We start from the raw sequence: 12,582 nt of genomic DNA on the forward strand, positions 1-12,582 counted from the left end.
AAAAAGGTAGAAAGCAGCACTTTTTCATGGGGTGAGACAGGGCTGTCAGATATCAGTGCCATTACAGTCTGTCTCTGTGTGTATGTGATCCAGCAGTGGCATGAATAGGATTTTCTCTGACTGACTGTGTGCACCCCACACCAGAGACACAGACAGAATAGAGTAAAAAGAGGCAGTCAGGAGACTGGTGGACTAGCACAAACAATTCTGGGCTCACATACACACCCCCTGGCCTTTGCCCTCCCCATTGGACCCCCTCTCTCTCCCCCGCCTTCTCTATAAAAACCCAAAGTTCACCCACACTAGATCTCATTTTCCTCTGGCATGGAGCCCCAGCGAGCTTTCTCATCCTACCGAAAGCGTTTCGGGACTTCGGGCGGCTCCCCGTCCGTGGGGGTCACCAGCCGCCACAGCACAGGCCGCCTGTCCCTCCACAGCAGCCCGCGCCACCTGACCTCCAGCCCCATCACCCTGTCCACCTCGCGCCTGTCTCTGGGCGGGGAGCGGCTGGACTTCTCTGCGGACTCCCTGCTGAAGGCCCAGTACCGGGAGACGCGCACCAATGAGAAGGTGGAGATGATGGGGCTGAACGACCGCTTCGCCAGCTACATCGAGAAAGTGCGCTTCCTGGAGCAGCAGAACAAGATGCTGGTGGCAGAACTGAACCAGCTGAGGGGGAAGGAGCCCAGCCGTCTGGGGGACATCTACCAGGAGGAGCTGAGGGAGCTCCGCAGGCAGGTGGACGGCCTCAACGCTGGTAAAGCCAGACTGGAGATAGAAAGAGACAACCTGGCCTCAGACCTGGCCACTCTTAAACAGAGGTAAGGACAGATCTGTGTGCCACTTTAAAGTGCCCTCCCAGAGTTTTGAGCCAGGTGGAAATGAAATTTTAAATTAATTAAATTACAAAATAAATAATTCATTAAAAAGCATAATATAATATAATATAATATAATATAATATAATATAATATAATATAATATAATAATAAGATTGAATCTTGCATCTTTTTGTCTAAAACATGTTTCAGACTAGTGTTCAGGTTCGCGGCACTTCAAAGGTTATATAATATATAATATAAAAATTGTAGAATGTAAGATTATAGATTTATATTTTTTCACAAAATGTTTTGAACGTATCTCGCAGATATTTTTTAATTATAAGGATAGAATATAAGATGAAAAAATTAAGATAAAGTAATATAGGTCTATTTTATAACTAAGTTCATTAAATATTTGTGAATTTAAACATGGTACAAATGCATTGAATTTGTTTTGCATATAGTTTTTGCAATTTTTGTTTTTATTTTAGTCTGCACAAGAAGAATAAAGTAACTTCTGCTGACTTTACATTTACATTTATAGAATTGGCAGACATGTCTATTTAAAGTGACTTGCACTGCATTCAACCAATGAAATAATTTATCAGTTCACTTTCAAAAATGAAAAGGAACCCAGTGAGAAACCAAAACCATCTTGGTTTATTGGTGTCATGACAACTGGCAACACAAAGTTAGAATCACTATAAACAACGTGTCAAAGTGAAATACAGCGTACAAAAGTGTGGACTTGTGTTTGAGTAGATGTGCCTGGCTGGGGGCGAAGTATCTTATACATTCCAGAACACACCAACTAGAACAATGCTAAGAGCAACAGGAGATTAATGTCACACTAAAGGTATGCCTTCCTGCCCCTTAAGAAACAGTTTTTATATGGGTAAGAACCTCTTAAGAACTGCAACACCTCTGGCATTTTTCCACATCAGCATTATTGGTACAACTTCAGTGTTACTATGTGAATTCATAGCACCCCAACTCTGTTTTCAATGAGAGGCTCCCCTATTCTTACTCTCACTTGATCCCATGCTGCCTCTCTTTTGATTCTCGGAGGGTTATGGGGGCAGGGAGGGGCACAATACCTCAGTGTACAGCTTCCACAAAGGCTGAACCCTCCCAGTTCAGATGTCCTTTTGTTAGAGAAGAACCACAATTTTAGCCTAATTCCGAACCTGCATACCTTTACATAGACTGGAATCAGTAGCAACTGCCGTGTTTCCCATACCAGATCATTCAGAGAGCAAATTGTATTCAAGATACAAAGCTAAAACATTTATAAGAGTCTCTTCAAACAAAACTGCGGGAAAATGCATCTTTTTATTTTGTATCACTACACTTTCTATTTATTTCCCTGTTGAAACAGTATTAATATTTTGTGAAATAGAAGCCATGAAAGCCAAGTCAGTAATAAAAAGTAGAGTTGCATTAGGACTAAGCTGTGAATCCAAATTCAAAGTTATTATTTTTGATGTACATTTGCAGGCTCAAACTAGACACTGTTTGTTTTGAATGGCTGATATTGATGTCTATTAGGTGTAGTTTCTCAGTTTAGAAGGGTGTGAATGAAAGGCAGTGCATCTACTCCACACCGTGGCAAAGAGCAGTAGCTGCAGTGTGTGTGTGTGTGTGTGTGTGTGTGAGGGTCCACTGAACCCTATCCAGATCCCTGATGCAGGTCTCATCTCAATATCATGGGTCACCTCCACTGTGAGCCTTTCATTATGACTGTCAAACCCAATTTATCATAAATTACTATTTATGATACACTTTGAGGGCAGGGGAAATTCACAGATCATGTATTTGGAAATTATGGGGATTATGGGGAGTCAGGACTATAACCACTATAGACATGTCCTACCTGTATAAATATAAATATTTATATGTATGATATAAATACAGTTATTCAATCAAAAATTATAAAAGTAAAAATACTGAAATACTGATGTTAAATGATAATAACATGTTAATACATTTAATGTAATGTATTCCTGTGATGAAAAAGTATTCAGCATTAAAAAAGAAGGTTCAGCATCATTACTGCAGTCTTCAGTGTCACATGATCCTTCAGAAATAGGGTTGCAAAGGGGTGGATCATTTCTGGTAAATTTCCAGACAGTTCCTGGAGCGTTTCCAAAATTTCTGAAATGTTTCTGAAATAATTTACTGGAAATGTTCCTCTTTTTGCAACTCAATAATATAAAAGTACCGACACTTTTGATAAATTTAACATCCTTGCAGAATAAAAAATAATATACATTTCTATCAAAAAGTAATACAAACAGTTAAACTATAGTGTGTGTTTGTGTGTGTGTATGTATGTATATATATATATATATATATATATATATATATATATATATATATATATATATATATATATATATATATATATATATATGTGTGTGTGTATGCGTGTGTGTGTGTGTGTGTGTTACGAATGCTTCAAAACAAAACACACACACACAAAGGATTATGACTTCCTAAATACATTTTCAAGAGGGGAAATACTTTGGGAGTTGTTTGGGTCCCACAAATCTTGAATATGTGGACTACTAGAAAATCAGGGTTGAATCCTTCTTTTTAGAAATGTTTTCTTATCTGTCCTCCAGACTTCAAGAAGAAAATGCCCTACGGCAAGAAGCAGAAAACAACCTCAACACCTTCAGACAAGTGAGGAGCACTCCATTCCCGACTCATTCATGGATCATGAATAAGTTCTCATACCGCTGTCATGAATTTCACTTTTGATTCCAGGATGTGGATGAAGCAGCTCTGAACCGCGTACAGCTGGAGAGGAAGATTGATGCTCTGCAGGATGAGATCAGTTTCCTGAGGAAGGTCCATGAGGAGGTGTGCTCTCCCCCCCACTCTCTCCACACCACCTCCATCTGTTCACCTCATCCATGTCTCCTTTCATTTTACTCCCAACTGGCATCAAATCTGTTCATTTAACCTGATCATTCGATCAGATTAAATCAGACACCATTATATTCACCTGTAAACTTCTCTCTCTCGTTCACCCTTCTTCCTTGTTCGCTGTAGGAGATGAGGCAGCTGCAGGAGCAACTGATCGCCCAGCAGGTTCATGTGGATCTGGATGTGTCTAAGCCAGACCTAACCACTGCCCTGAAGGAGATCAGAGCTCAGTTTGAGGCCATGGCCACCTCCAATATGCAGGAGACTGAGGAGTGGTATCGCTCGAAGGTTACAGAAACACACACACACACATGCATTCTCTTTAGTGGATTTGCTATATTAGAAGATTTGAAGTGCAAAATAGTTTTTTTTAATATAATATAATAACATATTTTTTTAATAATTAGTTTGCTGATCTGACTGATGCAGCGGGCCGTAACGCAGAGGCTCTGAGACAAGCTAAGCAGGAGGCCAACGAGTATCGTCGGCAGATTCAGGGCCTGACCTGTGACCTGGAATCTCTTCGTGGATCTGTAAGTATTCACTAAACTCGTCATCACGGCAAATTTACCGTACTTGACAGCAAAGTCATCCTCCTCTCAAAACCATTTCAAGCGTCTCACACTGTCTTTAAGAACGAGTCCCTGGAGCGCCAGCTGCGAGAGATGGAGGAGCGTTTTGCCATAGAGACGGCCGGTTACCAGGACACTGTGGCCCGTCTGGAGGATGAGATCCAGATGCTGAAGGAGGAGATGGCCAGACACTTGCAGGAGTACCAGGATCTGCTCAATGTCAAACTGGCCCTGGATATTGAAATTGCCACCTACAGGAAGCTGCTCGAAGGAGAGGAAAGCAGGTGAGAGGAGAGAAATGGCATCAACCATAATAATTTGAGTATTTTTGTTCAGATATTATTAATTGAATATCTTCCACCTCTTCTAGAATCACTGTTCCGGTGCAGAACTTCACCAACTTACAGTTTAGAGGTGAGTGATTCTTCATCCATTTGTTGATTTCTGCTTGGATTAAATGTCTCTATTTAATAATCCCTCTCTCTCTCTCTCTCTCTCTCTCTCTCTCTCTCTCTCTGTGTGTGTGTGTGTGTGTTTTGTTAGACACCAGCTTGGACACTAAGCTGACTCCTGAGGCGCATGTGAAGAGGAGCATAGTTGTGCGAACCGTTGAGACTCGTGATGGAGAGGTAAACACTAGGAGGCGCTCTTCATCAACCTTTAAAAAAAAAAAAAAAAAAAAAAAAGAATATATATATATATATATATATATATATATATATATATATATATATATATATATATATATATATATATATATATATATATATATATATATATATATATATATATATATATATATATATATATATATATATATATATATAAAATAATAATAATAATAATACTAATTATATTAATAATAATAATAATAATTGACACCCAGTTTACATGAATAGACATCTACTTCGTCATCAGCTGATGACAACATTTTCTTTTCCAACTATCTCACAAAATAATTAAATTATCTATTTTTTCATTAATTTAAATTAAATTGCATTAAAGCAGAAGTGCCCAAAAATCAAACTTGATTGAAAACCATGGGCCAAAAGTTACATCCCAAACTGCATTATTTTAGTAACACTTTACAATAAGGTCCCATTAATGGTATTTAGTAAAAATATTAAATAAAATCTATTCATTGCTAGTTCCTGTTAGTCCATTAAATAAAATTAATAATAACATTCATTTTCAATACTGTATTTGTATATGTTGAAATTAACATTAACTAAGATTAACACATGGTTTAGATGTATTTTTTTGTTTATGTTAAAGGGATAGTTCACCCCAAAATGAAAGTTCTGTTATTAATTACTTATCCTCATGTCATTCAAAACACATAAGACGTTTGCTCATCTTTGGAACACAAATTAAGATATTTTTGATAAAATCCATGAGCTTTCTGACCCTCCATAGATGTGCTGTGTACTCTAGTGACCACACATCCATTGACAGAGAAAAGATTGTTGAATAAAGTCCGAATTTTGTTTTCTTTGGGCACCAAAAGTATTCTTGTAGCTTCATAAAATTACAGTTGAACCACTGATGGCATGAACTATTTTAATAATGTCCTTACTACCTTTCTGGGCCTTGAACGTATCAGTTGCTGTCTATGCAGAGTCAGAAAGCTCTCGGATTTCATCGAAAAATATCTTCATTTGTGTTCCGAAGATGAACGAATGTCTTACAGGTTTGGAACGGCATGAGGGTGCGTAATTAGTGACAAAATTTGTCCCTTTAACTACCGCAGTTAACTAAAGCTAGCAAATTTTGTAAAGCGTTATCATTTTTTCAAACCAATTTGACTTAGATTCCATAAATTTCAATGCAATGCAAAAAAAAAAAGATGAATTAGAAATATGCTTTCCCAGAGGTCTATGGCATGCCAGGCCGAATGAAAGGTCATTAACTGATTTATACTTAGCCATCTATAGCCTTGGGCATCTCTGCATTACAGATTTGTTTATTTATCTTTTAATTTGTTCATTGTTTGAACAATGAACCTATGCTATCTAACCTACGCAATCTTTCTTTCAAAGATCATTAAGGAGTCCACCACGGAGAGAAAGGATCTGCCGTAATCACTCTCAGACACTGGACTGGATGCAGCTGAAGAGTTCATCACTAATGCTTCTGGATGCTGTGATTAAACCTGATTTCTTGCCCTGCTTATTCTCTGCTAGTCTATATAGTTTCTGGGAACTATATTCAGTTAAATTAGCCACTATAAGCAAGAAGCAACTGCGTTTTGATGTCTTTCTCTCCCTGGGATTCTCTCTTTATCTGTCTTTATTTGTGGCAACGAGTCTTTACATGATATTAGACTAGTTTATCGCCGATTGTGCCATAAAGAATCAAGGTTGGACAAATGAAAGTAGAAAGTAGAACAAGATGTAGCTAGCGGTCAGAGCGGGTGCACGGGGAATATAGTTTTTTGTCAAGCACAAACTGTAGAGAATGCAATGTATTGCAGTCTTACTAGATGAAGAAGAGCAGGATTGGAAGGTTTTGAATCTAAATGGTCAGTGTTAATGTATGGCAGAAAGAAAACTCTAACAGAAAAGTCTTTCTGAGGGTTTTAAAGGAATGAAGGTGCTATATGAACATTTTACCCCACATTTTTCTCTTTCAATGCGCAAATACAATGTTTTTACACAGAAGCTAACTAAATCATATGGACCCAGGTTAAAATGATTTAAAATGCTTGTTGATTGTTAATTGACCTGTAGAAAACATATTAATAGTACATTTTAATCAACAAAAAACACTGAACTCATTTAGTAAACATCTCACATATTATCTTAAGGTGCAGTCTTAATTTTCATTAATCAATGACATTTTGCCGAATTCCAGTAATTTGGGAATTTGTGTGTTCTGGAGTTTCCCATGCAGATTGCGCTCATGTTCAAGTTTGCAACATGAATTCACTGCGCTGACCAGCAGGAAGCTGCTTGGTTTGAAACTGACTTCTTTGTGACCCTCATCCTTCTCCAAACTATTGAATGTAGACATTTTTGCATGCAAAATGTAGCTGCAATTTGGCTAATGTGACTAAAAATGAATATTGAATCATATAGAATATTCAATTATTAGAATATTGATACTAATAAAAAAATAATTTGATTTGGTAGTGTGTGTTCTGTTTACTGTATGAGCTTATCAACTTTATTTTGCAATTTGGAAGTAAGATGTTTTCTGTGAAAGTGCCAGATGTCCGATTACATGGATGACAATTAAAAGAATAGTAAAATGCAGTAAAACTTTTTGTGCTACAAACCACTGTTACAGTAATGAAGTTTACAATAATGAAGAAACATAAATGTTTTTGTATAGCTAAAAATAAGTCAAAAGCAGATATCACAGGAAGCACATTCAAGTTACAAATGGCCAAAAATAAGGTGGATAAAAGAGGACTTCTCAACACGAGCACATAGGCATTGCAGCTGATGCATTCTGACTGACTAATAATGACTTCAAACTGAACGAAATAGGAAGTGACAGTGATCTCCTGTCACATGTGATGTAATCATGTCAAGGGGGCAGAAGGTTTGAGTGACAGGTATGTGTGACAGGGTCACTGATATGGTGCGGATCCCACGCTTGGTTAGAGGGAATTACACACACTTTGTCAGGGTATGTTGACAGGGCAGAGAAGTTACTATAGACCTAGGTTCGCTCCTATATAAGGCTTCTTTGCCCTGGATATCAAGATAATGAATCCCTCCTAGGTAGAGCAAGTGTAATGAAATTCAAAGAAAAAAGAAAATTTCTCACCCTGAAATCTGGTTTACAAAAGTGAAATCTCTCACTCTCATAACGTACATAACGACCTGTGTGAAGTCACACACTCATTCATAGTCTAAAAAGGGCAGTATGATATACGTAATGTTCCACATTTTGTGGCAGAAGTGAGAATTTATGAAAGTTGTAGAAACACAATTGTTAGAGCAAATTAAGATGAAATAATACTATTTGATATAGTCTCCTATATACCTCTTTAGAAGTTAATATTACTATAATTTACTCTCACATTACAAACTCAGAAATGTAAAAAGGGAGGATTCTCATCACACTTTGAAAACCACTGTTCTAAAAAAACTGACAGAAACTGAACTTAATGGTTCAGACCCCATGTGTACATTGAAAACCTAGTACGCTGAGAGAAATGAATTTCCACAACATGTCCCTGGCGAAATATGGAAGAAAAAATGTTTTTGTTCCAGCTGAAATTTCATGAAACAAAATGTCATTTCAGAACATCAAGCTTCGAGGTCACTAAAACATTTCACAGCAATGCTAGACATTCACAGAGGGGGGCATTGAGTTGATAGAACTTGGCTTGAGTTGAGTCCGATGTGAAGAAATTGGGGCATATTGGATGAGTCATTTGGACAGCAACTCTGGAACAAGGGCAACTGAGAGGCATAATTACATGCTGTCCTCACTGATGTACTTTAAAGAAGTGTTAAAGCAGCACCACTGAAGGCTATGGACAGATATCACAGAGGTTCTTTGGGCTCTAATCAAACATCTCCTCCTATTTTACCTGGATCTGACCCACCAGCGCCACCACATTACAATCTCCGTAGCCACATTGTGTCAGACTTCTCCACCACATTTCTGTGGGGTCATTCACACACAGCTTAAGACTGCTGTTGCCAGCAGTGGAGCATTTATCTCCTCTTAAAAATGAGTATCACTTAAATGAGCTTTGTGTGAAAGGTGAGAGGGTAAGAATATTACTGGACGTATTTGATTTCAATAATTATGAAACATAATTAATGTGAGTCAAAATGCACCTGTTATTACAAGCAAACAGATTTTTCATTGGATAATAAAGTGTGTGAGATCATATGTTTTTCTCCAAGTCTGCTCTCTCCAGTGTGTATATATATGGTTAGGAAGAAATCAGTTTTGGGATACTGGAAATATGTGTTACAGATAAAACACTTCAGTAGTGGTGTTCTCATTTGGTTAGACACCGACGGGGGATTTTCCATTCTGAGATCTTACTGCAACCACTAGAGAGGTGACAGAGAGAGAGAGAGAGAGAGATGACGCTGTTATTTAGGCCGATGAAGAGTGTTTATATTGCAGTGTTTCTATCATACTTCATATGCCAAGCTAAGTAATTAAATGGTGCATATGACTTCAGTGAGCTCATAAAGCTCAACTAATTTTATTGCACAAAAATGAGTGACCAAAAATTGTGTTTTCAAAAAATTATATACACTATCGCCATATATAAAACTATTGAGTGATGTTGATTAATAACACAGTAATGTTTCTTTAACTTTGTGTGTGCACGGGATTGAAAGAGAACCATAATTTATTTATTTTATGGTGGAATGACTTGCCATGTTGTGTTTATGCATGCAGGCTTGTTTAGAATGTAAAACGAGACAAATTATGTTATAAAGATACCTTAAATATAAAGATACCTATAAACTATAGAAATCCATTGCAAATTATGTATTGTATGTTATTTGAATTCTTTCCACTTATAGGCCTAGTTGTCTTTCCAGAAATGGGAGGTGTTGGCCAATGTTATCTGTTCGGATTTTATCTTTGAACCTCTTGAATTTTCTTTTATCTCACTTTAAGGCTCACTTTATGTTTTCCACTATATCTACTTACTGGACCCATTTGATATTGTGCCTAATATCATTGCCAGTAAGTTTTTTGGAATGGTTTTCCTTCAACAATTTCTTAAAGGGATAGTTGACCCAAAAATGACAATTCTGTCACTAATTACTCACCCTCACAAGTCTTTCCAAACCCTTAAGACCTTTCTTCTTCTTCAAAACACAAATTAAGTTATTATTGATCAAATCTGAGAGCTCTCTGAACCATTTTTTTTACGCTTTTAAGTGTATTTTGGTCCTTTTTATTTATAAAACAAAAGTTTTAACCAGAAAATATATGGAATGCAATCATTTTGAATCTCAAACCACTCATAATGTGTACAGAATGCAGAACTTTATATTTTCAAAGTGGCTGTATATATGCAACCCTGGACTATAAAACCTTTGGATAAAAGCGTCTGCTAAATGAATAAATGTAAATGTAATGTAAATGTAAAACCAGTCATAGGTAGACGTGTAGCAATATTGCCAACAATATACATTGTATGATTCAAAATTATTGATTTTTATTTTATGCAAAAAAACACTACAATATTTGGTAAATATCATGTTCCAATAAAGACATATTGTACATTTCTTACTGTAAATATATTAAAACGTAATTTTTGATGCATGGCTAAGAACTTAATTTGGAAAAATTTAAAGGTAATTTTTTTTCAGATTCCAGATTTTTCAAATAGTTAATAGTCAAATACTGTCCTATCCTAACAACCATACGTCATTTGAAAGCTTTTTTATTCAGCTTTCAGATTTAAAAAAAAAAACTGACCCTTATGATTGTTTTCTGAATACCTTTAAAAATACCTTAAATATAAATGCTACGACGACAATAAAAGGCTGCCTACTCTACTTCTGTTTAGTGGAAATGTTTGTGCTCGTTTGTGGACTGTATCCCACTATGACATACCTTTCAGAGCGATAAACGAGAGAGAGAGAGAGAGAGAGAGAGAGAGAGAGAGAGAGAGAGAGAGAGAGAGCATGAGCGCGCATCTGTCTTCTGTCAAAAAGTGACAGCTGGTGTCCCTGCCTCCCCATGTGAACGCGCAACGTACCATTAGCCTACTCACAATGAGCTTCATCAGCCGAGCCGCACGCTGCCTCTGAGGTGTCGGGCGTCTTTGGTTGTTCTTCTATTTTTGTTTCAGAATATGTTACGACTGATTTCAGTGAGTACGTCAGTGCGTTATCATTTCATCTGACGGCGCGAGAGTTTCGAGTCTCAAAACCGCAAGACTTTTGCGTCCATATCAAACGCTCTTTCTTTCATTTGCATTCAACTCGGCGACTTTTCACTTTCTTGAGGATCCTACTAGCGTTCTCGGTGTCATTTTTTGTTTAAATCTTGGTCTATAAAACACTTGTTTCCTTCACAATGCGTTCGACTTTTAGATTGTGTTCGTTTGTCTTGCTCGCCGGTCCTTGAATAAGAGAGAAACCCGGAATAAGAGGGCTCTTGAACCTGTCCACGCGTGAAAATGCCTGTACGCCGGGGACACGTCGCGCTCCAGAACACCTATCTGGACACATCATCAGGAAATTCGACGGACAAAGTGAGTTTCAGAACTTTATTTTCATTCTTTGGTTTGGAACATCGTTTATAGGCCGGGAACATGCTACTGTATAACATATTAAATATATTGTTTATTGATAAACCGGTGCGAAACTGTCAGAGAGAGGGCCATTGGTAATGTGCCAGCAGCCTGACAGTCTGAGATTTGATTTGCATGGCAGTTGATCCACCAGGTGAGAGCAAATCAACGGACCCACCCGGCTGATTTTGATCTAGATTATGCAATGCAATGGAACAACTAATGTATCCCTAATAAGGAAAATGGCTAACAACTATCTGTCTTTCTCTTTTTCCATTCTTCTCTGTAGCCTATGTGTGCGACGCTTGTGTTTTTGTATCTGTGCAGCTGCTTTGTTCATTCAGCCATTTTCATAGATTTTATGTTAAAATAAATAAATAAATAAAAACAATATCAGTTTTCATTACCTGTGTATAGCCTACTACTTAACCACATTTATTCTGTACACAAACCTTTGTGCTCTCTATTAAGAAGTTAGGAAGAAGTATTTGATGTGAGATAAATGTTGTGCACATGAACCCTATCCTTTACTCTCACAATAAACTTTAATCTGTAAACTTGCCATAACTAGGCCTACCCTAAATCTAGTTTTACTCCATAATAATCCCAGAGCCTGGTTTATATCTGCTTTATATGACCCTTGAGGGATCTTCCAAATAACAAAGATTATGTTATCAAAGTTTCTTTCAAACAACTGTAAATACAGGTTTTAGCAGGGGTTTTTAAATGTCTCATTGATTACACAAGTTATTAACTATAGTGGCTGTAAGGAGCTAACCATAACCACAGTAAACTGCTCCAGTGCTTTTTATTTATTTGCCACTTTATTATAGATTTAATTATCACAAATATGTGACAGGAAGTTTTAGTGTTTTGTTTAAAAAGTCTCACATGGATGATGTTTCATAATTGGTGGTGTTAATGGTGACAATTTGCGGTCCTCTAATCTGCATTGCATGAACAAACAGATTTTACCCGGGAAAATAACTTTGCATTTACATATTGTAGATATTTATTGAAAAAAA

General features: G+C 37.1%; 1 protein-coding gene across 1 annotated transcript; it reads left to right on the forward strand.

Annotated features, from left to right (window-relative positions):
• Nucleotides 1–299: 299 nt before the first annotated feature.
• On the forward strand, nucleotides 300–7,446 carry LOC113047237 (glial fibrillary acidic protein-like). The gene is made up of 9 exons (XM_026208575.1): nucleotides 300–821; nucleotides 3,445–3,505; nucleotides 3,590–3,685; nucleotides 3,878–4,039; nucleotides 4,159–4,284; nucleotides 4,387–4,607; nucleotides 4,694–4,737; nucleotides 4,867–4,952; nucleotides 6,363–7,446. The coding sequence occupies exons 1-9, from the start codon at nucleotides 325–327 to the stop codon at nucleotides 6,402–6,404; spliced, it is 1,335 nt and encodes a 444-aa protein (XP_026064360.1). The 5' UTR covers nucleotides 300–324; the 3' UTR covers nucleotides 6,405–7,446.
• Nucleotides 7,447–12,582: the final 5,136 nt, after the last annotated feature.

Source organism: Carassius auratus, chromosome 28, assembly GCF_003368295.1.
Source record: "Carassius auratus strain Wakin chromosome 28, ASM336829v1, whole genome shotgun sequence".
NCBI lineage: Eukaryota > Metazoa > Chordata > Actinopteri > Cypriniformes > Cyprinidae > Carassius > Carassius auratus.